Raw genomic sequence first — 21,180 nt, 5'->3', positions numbered from 1 at the left:
CTCATTCAATATGAAGTAATTTAAAGCCAGCAGCTGTTTCACACATAGGACCCACAAGACATGGTGATGCTGGCGTCTGGTATCGTCCAGATACCCACAGAATCTCCCCTCCCCCCAGAACTAAGGTTCCCGATCCAGAATCAGTTCTTAACAGAACCTCTTACTAAACCTTTGTGAGAAAGGAAAAAAGACCAATCAAGACCGCAGGCCATGGCTGAATTAACTTGTATTAAGGAGTGAGCTGGCAGTGGGGCCTCAGTCTTCATGACTTTGTTTCTGCCTTTAGGGAGTTTATTGAATGTGCTTTTGTGATATAATTTATAAGGAAATTGGTTTTACTCAAAAGGACGTTTTTGCTTTATGCCTTGTAGCACCCTCGAGTGCTTAAAAAAAGGGAAAAGGTAATTCCATTAAGCTTTCAATTTTCTCTGGCAAAAGAAATGAACTAGATGTGATTGGAAAGATAAGGCACTGGCCTTCACTTGAACTGACCTTGCTCCAGGGCCTGGGGAATAAGAAGCATGGCCTTTGTTCCACAGGTGTCATTTCATGTTTAATTAGAGGGGCTACAATTCCATTTTTTTCCCCTCTATAAACCCCAACCTCAATCCGCTGAGAAAATGTTCATTAAGTTCCCAGTAGGCAGATCATCTGATCATCATCTTAGCAGCTTTGAGAGTCATGTGTTCATTCTGGGGACCCTTAGTGGGCTCAAGATCAAGGTGAATGTTAAAATCAAGACAGGCTTAGAGGAGACGAGGCCTGCCCTTTGAAGGATGACAGGATCTCTGCTTGTATCGAAGGCACTGGTCCTTTCTGCCACACCAAAAAGCTTCAGTAGGGGGGTGCCTGGGTGCCTAAGTTAGTTAAGCAACTGACTCTTGATTTCAGCTCAGGTCATGATCTCATGGTTCGTGGGATCGAGGCCCAAGCCAGGTTCTGCGCTGACAGCACAGAACCTGCTTGGATTCTCTCCCTTTCCTTCTACCCCTCCCCTGTTTGTGTGTGTGTATGTGTGCACAGTAAATAAATAAACATTAAAAAAAGAGTTTTAGTAGGATCTCCTAATTCTCTTCTTTGACTTCTTACTTTGTCTACTTTTTGGGGGGCAAAAGGGGGAAATAACTGATGAGGGACCATAAGGCAAGCTGAGGGTCAAGCCCTACCTAGCAAACCCCCTCCCCAGGTGGGATGTGTGTGATACTCCTCAGACACTCCCGGCTGCCCCAAAACAAAGGAAAGGACAGAAAATAAATGGTTAAACTGATAAAAGTCTCCATCAGTTTACAAATATCTTGGTAAAATACAAGAAAAGGACAGTCTTATCAATAGCCTAATAATGTCCAGGAACTCCCTACTGTCTTAATGTTAATGCTTTGCTAGAGGGAAAAACAACCTCATCTTGACAATAGCTAGGCCTCCAGTAATCTGTAAATCTTTAGCATATGGAAATCCCTTTAAGAAACCTCCTCAGGACTTTATCTCCCCCAACTCCGGAGTTTATAACCAATCACTCTTCACAACTCCAGTGTAGCTCTTTCTGCCCAGCGGTCCTGTGCTTGTGCTTTAATAAAATCACCTTTTTGCACCAAAGACATCTTCAAGAATTCTTTCTTTGTTATGGAACCTGGTCTGGATCACCAGGCGGAAGAACCAAGCAGCACTCGGAGATCTTGGAAGGCAGGAGGCTTGTTTCACACCGGTGGGCTCAGATGAGATCAGTCTCCAGAGGTCTGAGCCCCGGGCGAGAGAGATGGAGCGAGTGAGTGTAAGCAGAGGGAAAAATTTATAGTGTGTTACTTCCGCATTCCGCATTAGTAGTAATTTGGCCCGTGAGGCAAGCAGAGTAGGAAGAAGAACCTGGAAGGGAAGTCTTCTGTCGGGGGACTGGAATTTCCCTATCAGTCCTGTCAGCCATCTTATAACAGATTTTTCCCTATCATCTTGGCCATCAGCTCTGAACCCCCACCAGCCCCAAACCCCACCAGAAATTACTGAAAATTAAAAGAATAGTCTCTGTTGCCCAAAGTTAAGATGTTTTCACGTATCTTGGGAAAGTTTCTTTGTTAGAATCCAGTTCTGTGATCCTTAACTTATAAATTGGTGCCTCCAAATGAGAAGTCGGATACAGGATAGCAATGCCACATTGTTTGCTTTTACATTTTGTTTTTGGTCCGAACATTTAAAAATAATTATGGGGCACCTGGGTGGCGCAGTCGGTTAAGCGTCCGACTTCAGCCAGGTTACGATCTCGCGGTCCGTGAGTTCGAGCCCCGCGTCAGGCTCTGGGCTGATGGCTCGGAGCCTGGAACCTGTTTCCGATTCTGTGTCTCCCTCTCTCTGCCCCTCCCCCGTTCATGCTCTGTCTCTCTCTGTCCCAAAAATAAATAAAAAACGTTGAAAAAAAAATAATTATTGTCTTAAACTGCACTGTCTAATATGGTAGCCACTAGCCACACGTGGCTACTTAAATTTAAATTTTAACTAGTTAAAATTAAATCAAGTTAGAGATTCAATTCCTCACAGTAGCCACTTTTGAAGGGATCAATAGCCACAAGTGGCTAGTAGCTACCATATTGGACAGTGCAGATAAAAAACTGTAAAACTTTCCATCACTTTCTGGAGCATAAGTTCTATTAGACAGTGTGGATCTAGAAAATATATACTGATGAAGTTTATTATATATATTATATAATATATATTATATATATATTATATATTATATATATATTCAGAACAGCCAAACACTTAAATAACAATTCAAATGTAATTTTACAGCTGCCATTAGAAACATTTCAGCTGTAAGGTCCTGTGATTTAATGGCCAGCTGGGTGTGGCAGACTGATCTCCTTCAATAATGGGTCTTTCAGAGGCTCCACCTTCAAAAAGAATTGAATTCCTTGAAAGGTAAAGTTGAAAATCTGCAGAAAGAGCTGGAGAAAACCTATATAGCTATAGTGTCAGCAAGGACTGTGAATCTTACATCTTACTTGATCAAACACCTTCTGCTCTGGGAGGCAGGTCTTGGTGGGGCTTTTTTTGCTACTCATCCTCTTGCCGGTAGCAGCTCCTCTGAGAGGATTAAGGCTAGAGGCCTCTTGATTCTGCATGATCCAAGAGGAGTGGGTGAGGTCTGTGAGTTCAAGTTTGCCAAGCAGATAATCATTACTCTTGCTCTCTCATCTTGAACCATCTGGATGATGAGCGACATGTTGAATGTCTGAATCTATTTCCATTATGTGTAGGTAGTATGCCTGTCTAGAACTGCTAAGGACTCCTGTGGCAGTTTTCATACCAAGACCACCACCTGCATAAGTCCTGCCTTGTTTCAGACTTATCCTTAGAGGAGATCAAAGTCTGGAAGCCTGCACCATAGCATTTGTCTTTTGTTGAGACTTTCCCTTTGTTTTGCACCACAGCAAGTGTGCTAGTTCTATATCTTGGAAATACATGCGGAAACCCCGGTGGAATCTAATCATTGACTTAGTTTTATATCCAACTTATTTTGTTAGGTCTTTTTCATGGGACCCATTGTACCATAAAACAAGTCCACTGGTTCTCACTTTCTCAAAATAACAGCAGAGGAATAAAAGTCAGTTCTTTGTGGAAAATCAACCTCAGGGCTATCCTGGGTTCTTAAAGACAATGTGCTATGAACAGGAGTGGAAATGTGGAATGGCTTTCTCTCAATGAGAGAAGTTTTCTGTCTGGTCTTGAACTCAGCAGTAACATGATGAATCATTCTCACTAAAGTGGGTATCCTTTTGCTTTCCAACTTAATTTCAAAGATCTCATTTTCCTAAAAAATTTTTAATGTTTGTCTCTGCCCTTCTTCATTCTCTTTTCCAAATACAGTTGACGCTGACCAACATAGGGGTTAGGTCACCGGTGCCCCATGCAGTCAAAAATTTTGAATCCCCCAAAACTTAAGTACGAAATAGCTTGTTGACCAGAAGCCTTACTGATAATGTAGGTAATTAACACATATTTTGTATGTCATGTGTTATATATTGCATTCTTACAATAAAGTAAGCTAGAGAAAACATTAAGAAAATCACAAGGAAGATGGGGCACCTGGGTGGCTCAGTTGGTTAAGTGGCTCAGTACAGCTCAGGTCAGGATCTCATAGTTCGTGAGCTCGAACCCTGCGTAAAGCTCTGTGCTGACAGCTCAGAGCCTGGAGCTTGCTTCAGATTCTGTCTCCCTCTCTCTTTGCCCCCTCCCCACTTGCACTCTGTCTCTCTCTCTCTCTAAAAAATAAACATTAAAAAAAATCATAAGGAAGAAACATACGTTCATAGTATTATACTGTATTTATTGAGAAAAATCCGCGTATAAGTGGACGTGCACAGTTCCCTCCTGTGTTGTTCAGGGTCAACTGTATATGGCTTCCATTGAAGACTGGAGTTTCAGTTTCTTGTATCTTTCTGAGAGACTTACTATAAGTTAGCATAAGTCCCATCTTCAATGGTGAAGGCAACCAACATTCTGTTTCTTATACATCCTTCTAGAGAGCTATATATACAAGCTATCGATGTACTATATATAGTCTTTCCCCTACTGACTTTTTCCTAAACAGTAGCATACTCTACCTTATCTTTTTCATTTAATGGTATATCTCAGAGATGTTCCCATATCCATGTATAAAAGACTTCCCCATTCTTTTCATGGTTATGTAGTAGTCTGATATTATAGTAAATTTACTATAATTCAACAGTTTCCTATTGACGGACATTTAGGTTGTTTCCAATATTTTCCTATTGTAAATAATACTGCAATGAATATGGTACTGTCATTTTACACTTGATAAATAAATATACCAGAAGACAAATTCTTAGAAGTAGAATGAGTAAATGTATTTGCAATTTTGATATTTTCTAGATTGCTCTCCCTACACATTTTATCAAATTATATTCTCAATAGCAAAATACTAAGTGTTCCTCATTTTGCCAACACAGTGATTTCTAATTTTTTAAAGTTTCCAATTTTATAGGTGAAAAATACTTCACTGTTGTTAATGTACATCTACATTAGGAATGAATGGAACTTTCATATATATTAGAATTTTTTTTGATGAACTGTCAATTTATGTATTTACTTTTAAAGCAAGCTCTATACCCAGTGTGGGACCCGAAATCGAGTCACATACTATAGGGGTGCCCGGGTGGCTTAGTCAGTTAAATGTCCAACTCTTGATTTCGGCTCAGATCATGATCTCATGGTTTGTGGGTTCAAGCCCACAACAGGCTCTGTGCTGACTGTGGAGCCTGCTTGAGATTCTCTCTCTCCCTCTCTCTGCACCGCACTCAAAATAAACTTAAAAAAAAGTCACATACTCTATCGACCAAGCCAGCCAGACCCCCCCAAAGTATTAATTTATATTGGCATCAGTCATGTTGGTTAAGGGTGATCTCTTACCCTAAACTCTAAACTCTTACTCTAAACTCAAGGGACTTAGTCTCACATAAGTTATCTCTGAAGATGGGTAGTTCAGGCTGGCATGAAGGCCACAAGTGTATCAGGGTCTCAAGCTCCTTTTTTTTTTTTTTTCCTCCTCTACCACATTAAAGTGTGGCTTCCACACTGGGTATTGTATGTAAGCAATGAATCACGGGAATCTACCCTAAAAACCAAGAGCACACTGTATACACTGTATGTTAGCCACCTTGACAATAAATTATATTAAAAATAAAATAAAATGTGGCTTCTATCTTAAAAGTTGAAACTTACGGTTCAACAGTTGCTAGAGTACCAGCCTTCAACTCTACATTACAGGCTGGAAGAAGGAAAAGCAAAATGGCCAAAGGGTGTGTGCCCTTTTAGGAACTTATCAGAAGTTTCCTTTAACACTTGAACTTATATTTCAACAACTTAGTCACATGGCTGCATCCAAGAAAAACTGGAAATGTAGGTTTTGATTGAGTACATTGCCCAGATATCAGTTAATAAGGAAGAATTGAAAAATGAACATTGGGGGGCACCTGGGTGGCTCAGTAGGTTAAGCATCTGACTTCAGCTCAGGCCATGATCTCAGTTTGTGGGTTCAAGCCCGGCATTGGGCTCTGTGCTGACAGCTCAGAACCTGGAGTCTGCTTCAGATTCTGTGTCTCCCTCTCTCTCTCTGCCCCTCCCCCTGCTCATGCTCTGGCTCTTTCTCTCTCAAAAATGAATAAAGATTTAAAAAAAAACAAACTTAAAAAAAAGAAAAATGAACATTGGGAGGCAACTGGCAGTCTCTGTTACAAATCCTTGGTCAATTTTACTTTTGGGTTTTTGTTCTTATTCTTATTGATTTGTGGGAGCTTTTTATATATAAAGGAAACTTTGCTACAGGAGTTACAAGTACCTTTTTTGTCTATTATTTTCTTTTGACTTTGGTTATGGTGTTTTTTCGTGTAGATATTTTTCTGTAGTTGAATGTATCAATGTTTTCTTTTTTATGGCTTCTGGTTTTTGAGTCATATTTAGGAAGGCCTTCTCACTCTGAAATTTCTGATGTTTTTTTCTAGTACTTTTACAAGGATTCAGACCTTGAAAGATTCAACTCAAGGTCAAAGCCTTCTGGAACCAAATTTCTTATTTAAGTTGGAAGCAATGGCAGTGACATCTGGCTTGCTGATTACTGGTAGGGATAGTTTTGTTGTCTTTGGAGACTTAACAGTATCACTAAAGTAGTCTTATCATATAATAGTATTGAATGATGGCTCAAAGATTAATGTGAATTGCAGGTCCCTTCAACATGATTATTGAATGTCTGGATGACTGCAATGCAATAAGAATTTGCCCTGAATGAGACCAAGGTGGTGTTTTCAAAATAGAAATTGAAGTAGCCAAGCCAGAAAGTTATTAATAGGAAACACGAAAGAAAAAAAAGAAACATTCATTTGTAAATCAGAGAGAGAGTCTTTTAAAACTGTCACAGTTCACATTGGCTGGTTACCACTCCAACAGCTTACTGTCTCTGATGATAATTACTCCCGGGAATAGAGCAAAGTCCCATTAGAAACATCCATATACACTGGAGCATATCCCATTATAGCCTGCAGTTCACAGGAGTTAGTGAAGGGCAAGGCCTTCTAAGCCTTGACATTAGCCAATCTCTTTTGTAAATATTCTCTCCATTACTGTGGTAGCTTGGCAAATTCTTTTTTTTTGGAAAGGAATAGTTTCAATAGGATGCTACCTTGATAAGGGCATAATTTAATTGGTTTCAGGTAACTTTATTTATTCATGTTAGGGAGGGAGAGAGAGAGAGAGAGAGAGAGAGAGAGAGAGAGAGAGAGAGGACAAGCAGGTCAGGGGCAGAGAGAAGGAGAGACAAAATCCCAAGCAAACTCTATGCCATCAGCACAGAGCTTGATGTGGGGCTTGAACTCATGAACTATGAGATCATGACCTGGGCTGAGATCAGGAGTCAGATGCTTAACCGACTGTGCCATCCAGGCATCCCGATCCTAGTTAATTTTCTAAAATTCACTTAGCCTAACATCTATTAAAAGCATTTTCCAAACTTGAATTCTAATGTTGCTTAGAGCTCTGGATTGAAATATTCTGAACTTCTACAGGTATGAAAATTGTCCTATTCTCATCAGGAACAGAAAGTTAAATGCCTAACAGCTGGAAACATCACCTTAATTTGCTCCTTCTAAATCTAATTAGACACAGTAAAGGCATTATATGCATGTACTCCAAGAGAATGAGATGAAATATTTGAAACCGGAGATGAAAATGCTGCCGTATATTACAATAGCACTTTTCAAAACAGTGGCATAGTCTCCTTTCCTCCTCGCCTTCACTCAATGTGGCAGAGAGGGCAGTCACAGGAGGACACTAAGTAAAAATTGACTTGCTCAGGTGGTTACAAAGGTAGTTTTAGCAAAGCTATGATACAAACTGGAATTCCTGATTTTAATTCTGTTAAGTAATTTGATAATAACTAAGTTAGGTTAGGAAAATATTTTTTAACATGACCAACACAGTCTCTTTAAACTTACAACTTGCTGGCATTCCATTAAAGTCATGAAGTCTAAAGATGATGTTCCCAAGCTCTGCTGAGACCTATTGGTTATCATATAGTTGGTTATAGGTCTAGTACCTCTTTCTATGGCTAAGATATATCTTCTAGCAGTCACCAGAGATTTTAGTACCATGAAGGGGGAGAAGGGGGCAGATTATATAGTCCCTGGTAAATCTCCACAAGCTACTTTGTTTTTTAATGTTTATTTATTTATTTTGAGAGAGAGTGTGTGTAGCAGGAAAGGGGCAGAGATAGAGAGAGAAAGAGAGAGACTCTCAAGGAGGCTCTGCACTGTCAACACAGAGCCTGATGTAGGTCTGGACCTCACAACCGACAACTGTAAGATCATGACCTGAGCCGAAATCAAGACGCTTAACAGACCACCATCCAGGCATCCCTCAACAAGCTGTTTTAAGAAGACTTTAAACTTCTTGGGGAACTAACCAAACAATGTTTGCTAGTTGGAGAGGTAAAATGCTTCATAACCACTGAACTGATTATTGTAGACATCTTCTGTTTGAGGTACATGGAAATAATTTTTATGAAATGAAATTATATCAATGTGTCTCAGGTTAAAAAAAGGGGGGAAAAAGAAAAATTTTAAGAATTAACACAAGTGACATGTAACGGTTGACCATCAAATTTTAATCTTGAACCTTTTCTCCAGTCTTCAAATTATTAACACGAAGCGGAATGATAAATTGTAATTTTATCATTACCATATCGCTGTGTAACAAGCCCTTGTTACAAAATCTCCACCTACTGTCTCCAAAAAACCAATAGAAAACCCATACATTATATTATCTAAGTGATCTATTAACAGATGAAATTTTAACCAACTTCATACCAGGAAACTATTAACAGAGGTACTTCAATCACATAGCTTAAAATATGGAGAAAAGACAGGTAAAAAATTATCTTAAGCTGTAGTAGTCTTTTTACTTTTTAAAATTTTTATAAAATACACTAATTTCCCAAAATAAAGAATATTATGACACATTGGTGTCAACTTACACAGATGAAAGCTGATGTCAGCTTTTTTTTCTAACTAAAATTCATTTCACCAAACCTTTATATATTACATGAATATCCAAGTAAAGTATTTTTTTAAAAATTCAACACACAGGAACATAATGTACAGTGTTTTATATATATATATATATATATAAAAAGGTTAATTTAGGAATGATTTCATTTTCGACCACATGATATATCTTTTTAAGACCATGAAACCTCTTGCTATCGCAAGAAGACTTTTCAGTTCATGTTTCTATTTCCCAGTTGTAATTCTTAAAAGTAAAAAATGAAAAAGGGTTTTTTATTTGTTTTTCACAAAAAAACTGTAGCAACAATTTCATTCACTACCAGGATGTCTTCCCTCCTTTTGATTTTAGGACTACCCAGACCCATGACCGCTTGGTGCCGGAATGTAACGGGAAGAGGCCAATGACATCAAAGAATAGATATAAAAAGACGGGCTCAGCTGGATCCTGCCGCCATTGTAAGGTGTGGGCACTTTCACTCGTGAAAGGCCTCCCAGAGCTGCAAGAGAACAGTCACAGGAGCAGTCTCCTGGCTCATCCTTTACATCCGTCAGCTGGGAGGACATAAAGGAACATTTTCATTAATGACTTGTCTAATGGCTGATGGATTCCTTAGCCAGGGAGGGAGCGAGTACGCTCAGAGACCTCGGTCAGGAGCAAAAAGAATACTGTTTATTTTACACCTCCTGCATTGGTCACTTCTGAGCGCAAACCAACCTCAACAGGAAATTGCAATGAAATATACACACCATGCACAGTCCCTATTACTGTGGGAATCCAGTAACACATGCAGGATGGTGGGAAAAGAATCACAAGGGATGAATGTAAACTTTTCACAGTGTTTCTTATAGCCTTTGACTTTAGCACGAGTGCACCACTTACCACCACAATCTCACAAACGTTTTATTGTGTCCTGGGCATGCAGATCACTTGGGGTAAAATGGGCGATTACATTTCATAGCCATTCTCAGACAGGAGTACAACTTCAATTTTCCCAATTTCCAACCAATGAATCAGCTGCTTCTGTTATAAAACTAAATACATTTCCGAATACATTTTTGTTTGAGGTTGTGCTTTATTCTTATCACTTCACTGGCTTCATTCTAGGGAAATTAAAAACCCATAAAATTATACTGAAGACTAGGTCTTAAGGGTGATTCCTGACCAAACCAGAAAGACAGGGAATCACTAACTTCTCTTCTCTTGTTTCTGTCTGCCTACCCCAGGCCTTTATTGATATTGACTCAGTTATAGGTTTTAGTTTCCTAAAGAAGAAAACCAAATTAGAGAACTGGCATTTCTGTCTTAAAGAAGTAAAAAGTAACACCGGTGAGGGGAGAAAGGGGGATTCATTCTATGTCGAAAAAAAAAAAAAAATCTCTTGCTCTCAACAGGAGATAATCCAGCTTCTCCTTAGCTATTATTTCATAAATTAATAATTTCTTAAAATCATAATCCAAAGAATTTATCTATTACAAGAAAAATTCAAGTGTAAAAAAGGAAATAAATTAGTTAAGCCTTGTAAACAATTGTCCATTTTAGCTATATATCTTTTTAAAAAGGTTTCTCTGTATAGCAAATCAGACAGTACAAGGCACACCTTACACATCAGAACCCAGAATGATAAGACCCACACACACGCCTTCTTCACACTGTTGGCTGGCCTAACTGTGCTGAGGGCACTGGGGTCACACACCCATCCTCTGCTCATCTCCTGACCATCTGGAAGTCCAAAATGTGCTCTTTCCATTAAATTGCTTTGTGCTATTTTGTTGTGTGATGTGACTTCAGCCTTCTCAATGTTAGTCTCCTCAGATGTTTTCCACAAAGCTTCCTGGGAAAAGGCCAGTTTTCCCATTACGTTGTAACGTGCCTTTGAACCAGCCATCTTCTCGCTTTTTATGGACAAACACGATATCTCCTTCTTTAAGTTCAAGTTCTGCCTCACTCTGAGGAGGATAGGAAACTACCACCCTGTGCCTAGAAAAGAGAGATATATTTTAGTTAAAGCCACTCAAAGTAGTGAAAAAAAAAAAATGTACACTATTGGTCTACAGAGCATTAAACATAAACAGAATAGAAAATAACAGAAGTTTATAACATCTGTAAAACAACTCAAAATACAACGACTCTCTGCTTCGTAGAGACTTGATTTTAATAGAGTTGACATGTGTGTAACAGTCCATTATCGATGAGACTGGTTTATCTGAGTGACCTGTACAGCAAAAGCTATTCTTGTCCCTTTCCATTGTTTGGATCTTGTCCATACAGAAAATTTTATTCCGTTTCCTAGGAGGAAATGCCCTGTCCTTCCCTCTTCTCCAAGAAGAAAGGAATGAATTCATTTGATTGGTGAGATTAGGAGAAGTGGTTGAGTAGATGGATTCAGTCCTCTCTGAACTCCCTGCCTCTAGGCTGAGTGGCTTCTGCTCTGCTTCTGCTTGTAAGTACGGAATGGTCAAGGGCCAAGGGGGTCAGGCCTGACTTCTAGAAGTGAGTCTGGAAGTCCATCTCTCTGTGTCCCCTACTTTGGGGTTTGACATGGATGAGGCAGCAATTCTAAGGCAGTTCATCTGCCTTACATACCCAAATTCTCCTTCAGGCAGGCTGTCCTAAGGTCTAGACAAGGAGGGAAGGACAATGACCACAAATTCAATCCAACACCACCAGTAACGAGGCTGATACCCATTTGTCTGACAACTTTGTCTGTTTCTTTATTGGTTCTCAACTCAGATATTAGTGGGAAAAGGGATAATTATCAGTTAAAACCCCAAGAAGCCTTGTTGGTTTAATATTATCTTCCTTCTTCCTTTCTCCTTAGTCTCCTTGTGCAAAATTATGATTAGCTGCCATGAAAGCCAGATGGAGGTTTTGTGCCCCATATTCTTTTATTTTTTCCAGCGTTACTTCACTCCTTTACTCCTCTCTTGCTTTTTCCAACCAAGGCAGAGGAAGGGGGGGGGGGGGGGGTGGTATGTGGTAGTCAACCTCCAAGATGACCCCAGTGACCCTTGCCTCCTGGTATTCATACTCTTGTGTAGTCTTCCCCCACAATGCATGGGGATGATCTGTGTGACCAATAAAATACTGTGAAAGTAACTGTGTGATTTCTGAGTCTAGGTCATAAAAGGCCTTGTAGCTTCTACATTAGTTTCTCTTGGATCTCTGAAGAAAATGAGCTGCCGCATTGTGAGAAAACTCAGCATCCCTATAGAGAGGAGAACATGGTGAGTAGCCAAAGTTTCTTTCTAAAAATCCAACTAACTAGCCAACAGTGATGTCAGGAAGCCACCTTGGAAGGGACTCCTCTAGCCCTGGTCAAGCCTTTATAGGACTACAGCTGAGGCTGATATCTGGATTGCAACCTCAGGAAATATCCCAAGCCAGAACCACCCAGAAAAGCCACTCCCAAGTTCCCAGCCCACAGAAGCTGTGGGGAAATAAATGTTTATTGTTGTTTTAGGCCACTCAATTTTGGAGGTAATTTGTTACATAGCAACAGATAACTAAAAAATGTGAACATATATTTTTCTCCATTTGCTGTTATGCAGTATTCAATCATAAAGGTGATTTTAAGTTTCTACTTTCGTTTGGTTCTTAAAGTCAGAAAATAAGTTCAGAGCCTCACAAGACCCACTCTTGACTGTAAGTAAAGAATGGTATGGCTTAAATAATGATAGTCATAACAAATTCTATAGAACTGTCCCTAAACTATGAAACCCATCAGAGACTAGCCCTTTCAGAAGATTGCTAGCTTCATCAATCTCCTCTCATAAAAACTAGAATCCACTCTCATTAAGAAGGACCCCAGCAAGAGCCCCAGACTATTACTCTATAAAAAAAGGCCTCTCTGCAAACGTCAAATGGCTTCCCCAAACAATTCCTGAGCTACTCTGGGCACATGAACCAAATTATCCTCCAAGATCTGAAACAAAGTATAACATAGAGGCTAATTCATTATTTTTCTTTCTTCCTTCCTTCCTTCCTTCCTTCCTTCCTTCCTTCCTTCCTTCCTTTCTTTCTTTCTTGTTTGTTTTTGAGAGAGAGAGAGATGGCCCAAGTGAATGAGTGAGGGGCAGAGAGAGAAAGGAGAGAAAGAGAAGGAGAGAAAGAGAGGGAGAGAGAGAGAGGAGAGAGAGAGAAGCAGCGCTCACCCGAAGCGGGACTTGAACTCATGAACCATGAGATCATGACCTGAGCCAACGTCAGATGCTTAACTGACTGGGCCACTTTGGTGACTTATTATTTCTAAGAAATGTTCATGTAATTCAAACATGAGTTAACATGTTCAACCCACTGAACCCACCAGGTTCGGGGTTCAATCTAGCATGAACTGAGGGAGGAAGCACAGCCCTGCCCACACAGGTGCTGTGCACTAAGCTTGGGTCTAGGGGCTGACATAGACTTAAAGGTCATTTAGAGCAGTTTAACTTTGGGCTAATTATCTCTGCTCTCTCAGCCTCAGTTTCCTCATCTGTAGGAAAAGGTTGTAGTAACTTAAACAGGTATTACCATGTAATGGAGTAAGATTATGAATGTGATGCTCTTAAGTGGTTTCTGTTACATAGTTTACACCCAAAATGCAAGCTCCCATTGCGATCACGTGGCTCAGGCAATAGCAGGAGGGGGTCTGTGCTTCAAGGAGGTGAAGAATGGACCAGGAAGTCACTGGTCACCTGTATCCAGGAAACAGACTCAGGCCACAGTCTAAAGAACTGCCTGATAATGAGACATGACACTTCAGAATGATAAAGTTAGGTTTTAGAATCTCTTATCTGATATCTTTAAAAGCAGGACAAATAATTTCATTATAGACTTATCTGAAGAAGGGTTTCAGATGAAAAGATTTCTCAAGTCTGATGCAAACATGTTAAAAATCCATGTGGAAAGCAATGTAATAAGTTGCCGTTTGGGGGAAGTTAAAATTTGAGCAAAGCTTTGTAATTCTGGAAAAAGGCATACAGGTGACTCAAATCATATTCAGAGTAGATCTCTCATGAAATGTATTCCCCATCGGTTCTCTGGGAGATGCCTTAAAGGTGAAATGGAACAAAAATAGTTCTTGAAAAACTTGAAGTGAATTAGATTAATATTTGCATTTTATAAAATGCACTAAACCAATTTCGTCAAAAAATTTTTTGAACTACAACTGCTGCTGGGCTAAGAACATAATCTTCCTGCCAAGTTCCCAGTGGGAGCAAATTTTCATTGCGAAGTTATAAACCTCTGGGGGGTGGAATGAGAAACCCTGTGCATAATGGAAAGTGTGACACAGCCCTGATGTGTGAAGGCTACCAGGTGCCGCGGTAACAGACTCTACTTAGAAATCTTCCAGCTCGGATCCTGGCCTCGAGCCTTGTAGTTTGCACACAGATTTCTAACATAGACTCCTAAGGCCAGATTCTGGGCACAAATGGCCAACTATGTCAGGCATGGAAAGTAGAATGTTTACAGACCAACAGACACATATAAGGCACAGCTGCAGAAGCCCTTCACATCTGTTCCTCCACCCTCCACCTCGCTTGGATTATGCTTATCTGAGTAGGGCTTTTGGGAAATTCTGAACCTCAGGAATCAAAGACCCCTCTCCCATGACATCCATGGGACCTGCTAATAATCCCACTTTCAAAATCTGCACCCCATCTACTCCTCTTCATCGTCACTGCCGCCATCCTGGTGGACAAACTCATGATGTTCACCCGGTCAAATAATCTCCCTGCCCTCCCTGCCTGTATTTCTTCCTGCCTCCATTCCATTCTACGCAGACCCAACAGACCCATTTTCTTAACTGGCAACTCTGCTTGTAGTTATCTATCCCTCAAAAATCGTAACTGGCTTCCAACGCCTGTGAGGAAGGTTAATCCTCAGCCTGGCATATAAAGCCCTCAATGATTTGACCTTCATCTCTCTACCTATTGCTGCTATTATCTCCACGAATGTGCCAAATATGCCTCTACACCTGAATGTGCCCTCCAGATATGGCTTCTACCTCTCCGTTCCTTGGTTCCTGTGGTTTCTTCCACTGGGAACTCCCCGTGATGACGCCTCTGCCCATCCACACCTGATCAGCCTCCCACAGCCTGGCTCTAGTTTGCCCCTGCAAAATCTTGTCTAGCCCGTGGCTGGAAGTAATTTCATGCTTGCTCAGGTCCCAGAGGCCTCATGTACATTTCTTACGGCACTTAGCACAGTTTACACTGCACTGTTACCATCTGCATCCCTGTCTCATTCATCTTCCCAGACCATACGCTGCTTGAGGGGGAGAAGATGGTAAATTCACTTTACGTGCCTCATACCACTTAGCATAATTCGTGATAATTCTTTTTTTTTCCATGGTAATTCTGAGTAAGTGTGCTGAATGACAAAAGAAAAGGCACAATGTATAGAAAACTATTTTTAAAAAGATGCAAAGCTCCTTAAAAGGAAATGTAATTTAACAAATGCTACAACACGGATGGGCCTTGAGAACATCATGCTAAGTGAAATAAGCCACACACAATAGGACAAATATCATACAATTCCAAGTACGAGGCACCCAGAAGAGTCAAACCCACCGAGACAGAAAAGTAGAGTGGCGGTTGTCATGTGTTGCCAGTAGAGGGAATGGGGACTTACTGTTTAACAGGCACTGAGTTTCAGTTTGGAATAACGCAAAACTTTTGCAAATGCACAGTGGTGATGGTTATTCAACAATGTGAATGTACTTAATGTCACTGAATTTTACCTTAAAAAATGGTAAACTTTATGTATATTTTACCACAATTTAAAAATAAATGAATAGGGGCGCCTGGGTGGCTCAGTCAGTTGAGCGTCGGACTTCGGCTCAGGTCATGATCTCACGGTCTGTGAGTTCGAGCCCCACATCAGGCTCTGTGCTGACAGCTCAGAGCCTGGAGCCTGCTTCAGATTCTGTGTCTCCCTCTCTCTCTGCCCCTCCCCCGCTCATGCTCTCTCTTTCTCTCTGTCAAAAATAAATAAACATTAAAAAAAATAAATGAATAAATGAGTGAATAAAAAATAATGGAAAGAGTAGGGGAAAATAAAAAGAAAAATGAAAAAACATGGAAAGCTGAGCGGTCACTTGGCTGTTGTAAAAGTATCCCTTTGAACAGAGACCCGGGGGACAGTGTGAGGTGTATAGCAGGGCTCACAGACTTGGCCACGAATGGGTCTCTGCCTGTTGGCAGCTTTGTGACTCTCACTGTCTGTGACAGTCACCAGAATTGAAGAAGCCCCGTCCACATCCCACTGCCCATCTTCCAACCTCAGGCTATGGTGTTCCAGCTTCCACCTAAATGAGCACTTGCAATCTTTCATTTGTATAGATTTTCTATTTCCTTTATTTTTCTGGCCTCTCATGCATTCTCTGCAATTCATACATTTTTTGTTTGTTTGTTTCTAATCTCTCTTGGTATCAGCCCAAATTGGACCCCCTGTGGCTCTGGGAGGCACTCTATCCGTCACCCTAGTCTGGGTAAGTAACCTTCACTGCTTTCTGCCAGTTGCTACAGCAATCTAATATCCAATTAAGTATTTCACTGGCAAAACCATACTAGCTCACTTTGTAGCTTTGCTTGAAGTCCAAGTAAATTATGTCCATTGCTTCACCCGGTGGGTTCATTGTCACTGACTCAAATTAATCATGCTGGTGAAACCCAACTGACTTTCTGTAAATCTATCTCTATCCAATTTGTGTGTTTCCAAGTGTTCTAGCTTAATCCCTGATCAAAGATCACAGGTTCTTTTCCAATTTAAGAGATGGGCTTATAGGTATGTGGTTATCAGTTTAATTCCTAAACTTCAAAATACACAGAGATGATGTGCCGTGTCTCTTTAAGCCCTTATCTGTCTATGCTGTTTTAGTAGAAAAAAAAAGAAAAGCCTGTCACATATACTTTCTTTTACTGCCATTCCTTCTGAAATATTTCTACTTCCTCTTTGCAATTTCCTAATTATTTTTTCTCCATTATCTAAAATAGAGTCAAAAATATCTGTTCTGTTATTTCTGCTGTCATCAATTATACATGTTCTGCCTCCAGGATGTAGTATTTCTTGCTTGTTTTCCTCAGCCTCTCTAACAAACACAAAAGAATCCTTTTGTTCCTCAGAGAATTGTCTCAGCTGACACCACAGCCGTCAACACACCTCAAGGTTCATCCCTTCTTACTGTGAGATTGCTTAAGTCCTTATATCACGTGAATGCTTCTTCCCATTGAAGGGCTGCCCTAGTCACATTCTTTTACTTTAGATTTATGGGACAGAGCCATGGTTTGAGGGGAAATTTTATGCTTGTTCTCATTATACTCTGCTCTCATACGGCACCAATACAATGCAATGAGAACTACTTCTATGAAACTCTATCAGGAAAAATTCTACCAGAAGAACCCCAGGCTTCTGCACTTTGCCAGAGCAGGAGTTGTTGCTATTTAGGTTGTGAATCAAGGAATCTAAGATCCTGAAATACTTTCTGAATCATAGAAATGTTAATCTTCCCTCCATTTTTAGTACTAAGTACTTTTAATTGTGTTAAAAATTTTGAAATATCAAAACAGGTAATCCCTAAACGGCATACTTGGTAGTTTCCTACTAACCAAAAACTTTCATTCCCAGTGGATAATAGGATGTTTTCCTATACTATCTGTTTCCACACCTTTTTCCTACTGTTTTTATAGCCAGTCGGACCTAAGAACACAAGTTAAATAAATACCATCACCATCAGTGTACGAAGGCAACAGGGCGGTGAAAAGTTGGTCAGGCTGGCTATTATATTTAATATTCTGTTGAACATATGGATTATAAAAATATAAACTTGAGCAGAAATCTTCTCCAAAGACCCCTTTTCTACTTGTAAAAATGGAAATGGTTATATGAAAAACCTGCCAGAGAATTCCAGAGTGCCCATGCCCATCTGTTCCATCATTAAATTCTCCATGTTCCCTATGTGATGTGCATCCCCGGCTCCCTGGACCACCATCACCTGTCTGCATTAGCGATTTCTCCCTTTCAGATGCACTGAACAGCAGGAGCCTGCTGTTAGAAATGAGCTCCTCTAAGAGGAAAGGGCAGGAATGCAGAAGCCACAGAGATTGAGGACATCTGGCAACTGAAAAGGAATGCATAATGGGGGAGGGAGGCAGCAGTGCCAGAGCCAGTGCCTAGGGAGAGGCTGGGCAAAATGAACGATCGCTCAGAACAGTCACACAAACACCACAAATGACAGGGAAAAGAGGAGAGAGACTCAGGGTATGAAGGAAAAACTGCAGATCGATGCCTGGGGGTGGGGACGAAAGAAGGAGCCTTTGTGACCAAAAGAAAGTAAACAAGTCCCTGGACTAACTCCAGGGACAGAAGCCCTATCCCTGGAAAGCGGAGTATTACTGCAGGAAAAAAGGCTGACTCTCAGAATAAAGGATTAAGTGAATGCAGGGCAAAATTTCAAAGCTTTACTAAGAGCACAACAGATGAGGGGGAAAGATAGAATGATTTTATTTGTGGGGGAGGAACACTTTTCAGAGTACTGTCTCATTTCAAAACTGGTTTTATAAGGATTAGACCTATGTAAAGCTATTTCACCTCACTATGAAAATATATAATAAATTGTGTACTTTGTACTTAGTGCACGTAGGCTGTTTAAAGTTTCTTCTTGTCCAGTTTATTTTTTGATAATTCAAATTATACGAATGAAGGCCTCAAATTTTGTGGGTACAGATGTCCATCTGAAATACAGATCTGTAAATTTAAGTTATTGGAATGTGTAACAGTTTATAGTAAGACTTCAAGTCAGTAACTGAAAATGAGACCTACACTGCAACACCTCCACAAATCAGAAATGTGATTTATAAAATGCAGGTACAGAAGGAATAAAGCTTATAGAAACAATAAAACAGATGGCACTTTTAAAAACAAATGTTTATATATATATATATATGGATTATGTGAAAACAGTCTACTATTTTAGTGTGCTTCATGATGTTTTCCTGGCCAACCACTGGTGCTTCATTTTTAATTCATATAATCCTAGCAGATAGTTGTCTTGCTAAATATATAGTTTCTCCTAACATATTCCTAGAACCCCACTGGTTGTATCAAACAAAACTACTCCCATGTGTAATCATGATTCAAGGCCAGGATCAGTAACACAGGGCCCCTCATTCCGAGTGGAACCCAACCAACTCAGTGTCAGGAGGGGGAGTCAGGTCTCTCAGAACTTAGGCATACTCTCCTAGCTCAGGAAGAATAAAAAGAGAATTCTCTTGGTTGGCAGAATTCTCCAGCTGCTTTACAACCAGCAGGTACTTATGTAAATGTTTAATAAAAAAGGCAAAGGATGAAAGGAGGCAGCAAAAGCTGGCGATGGAAGAGAAGCAAGAAGGAAGTAGATGCGAACCAAGTTCCAGGGATTAACACGTTTCATCTGGTTACAACTCTGGAGGGGATGTCTGGAGAAAATAAACAAAAAGAAGGCTGGAGGCCTAACCCATGTAGGAGCACAGCAAATGGTACAAGAAGGCCAGTGCTTGCCTGTTACTACAAATTCAGTTAAAACGAATTTGAAGGATGTGGAAAAGTATCCTCATGTTGGAATAAATATTCCAGCACAAAGCTTGTTTGCATTTCTTCGTTTCTCTGGGAACGACAGTGAACTCACCTCTCACAAACCACAGGCCTAGACTCATTCATGACAGGGCCCAGGGATGAACATGGCTGACGAGGAGGTGGAGCGATGGGTACAGCGGAGTCCAGGGAGCTAGTCTTCCGATGAAGAGCGTCCTGGGCCACAGCAGCAGCCACGGCCACAGCGGGGGCCGGGCAGTCCCCATCGGCAGGGCAGGAGCCGGCCCTGCCGTGGGCGCCCCCTAGCGGCAGCTCAGGCCCCACTGCTCCCTGCAGAGGCAACTCCCCGCCACCCAGCTCCACTTCCAGGGTGGGTGAGGCTGGTGGAGATGCTCGGGGCTTACGTTTAGTGGACGCGCCAGAAAGCAACTTCAACAAACCCTTTTTCTCTTTCTAGGAAAAAAAAAAGTACATTAATTAGAGATGGATGGTACTGTTGTTATTGTAATCGATAGGGTGCTAGTTTTCTATTTTTGGTTTGATTTTTTTTTTTTTTTTAAGTAATTTCTACACCCAACGTGGGGCTCTACCTCACAACCCTGAGATGGGGAGACTCATGCTCTACCGACTGAGCCAGCCAGGTGCCACTGGTTTGATCTTTTAAGATTCATTTCTATGGATATTTGGTTATTTATGATCTAGCTCCCAATTCCTTCCTGTATGATGTTAACCTGACATTTGGTTGTCTTTCCTCTCCCTTTCCGCCTGCATGTTTGTGCTTGTATGACACTCCACTGTTCATCTTCTACTGAGGCAGAAGAAGTAGATAAAAAAGTAAAGCAAAAAAACTCATCAAGTCACATCTCTGGCTTGGTGAAGACAGAAGTAGACATTTTAGGACAAAATGGAAATTTCTGATTATGGATTTAATTTCTTGAGATTATGCCTATACTACCTCTAATTCTTATGTGCTGAACTAAACATTACTCTCCAACCATAGAGCATTTTACTCTCCATCCATAGACTTGATCCTTATCATTTATGGAGAGTAATGTCTTGATCAGGGTTAAGGACTAAAACAGTTCTCAGATGTCACCACCTTGAGGAAATTTAATAAGCCAATAATGACAGAAGTGAAACCATTTCTATTGTGCAAGAATATCTTGGATTAGAAAGCCAAAACAACTCCACAAAATTTTAAATAAAGCTGCAGTATAATCAAAAACATTTTTATGTCTCTTTGCAAGCAAAAGTAGGAAAAAAATTTTTCCCCAGCATCTTTCTCCACAAAAACCATCTCTAGAATCTCTTGTCTCTTTTGACACTCTTGTTCCTTGGACTGCTAGGAAAACCAGACCTAGGGCTAGGTTTTCTTCATTTCCAAACCCTGTGTCAATGTTCTTTCTGACAACCAAGCATAGACAACAATCATTTCACGTTGTTTTACTAAGATGTCAGTGACATTACCAAGTCATCTGAATGGAAACATTTCAGAGGGAAATAATTCTTTAGAAAACTAGAGGCAATCTGGAATCACTAAGGTCCACTAATAGAGAAATAGAATTA

The 21,180-nt window shown here is 40.4% G+C and overlaps 1 protein-coding gene across 1 annotated transcript in view; it reads right to left on the bottom strand.

Annotated features, from left to right (window-relative positions):
• Positions 1 to 8,641: 8,641 nt before the first annotated feature.
• Positions 8,642 to 21,180, bottom strand: part of SH3RF1 (SH3 domain containing ring finger 1) — a 179,938-nt gene continuing 167,399 nt past the window's right edge. The window contains exons 11-12 of the mRNA XM_019441031.2: positions 19,709 to 20,067; positions 8,642 to 11,040 (exon numbers count right to left, since the gene is read on the bottom strand). Coding sequence (XP_019296576.2) covers positions 10,872 to 11,040; positions 19,709 to 20,067 — 528 coding nt within the window. The 3' untranslated portion in view covers positions 8,642 to 10,871. The remainder of the gene's footprint in view (positions 11,041 to 19,708; positions 20,068 to 21,180) is intronic.

The sequence above is a fragment of the Panthera pardus genome, unplaced genomic scaffold (genome assembly GCF_024362965.1).
Source record: "Panthera pardus isolate Hobbes unplaced genomic scaffold, ASM2436296v1 HiC_scaffold_13, whole genome shotgun sequence".
Lineage (NCBI taxonomy): Eukaryota > Metazoa > Chordata > Mammalia > Carnivora > Felidae > Panthera > Panthera pardus.
Note: the sequence above shows the minus strand (reverse complement) of the source record. Positions and strands in the feature narration are given on the sequence as shown.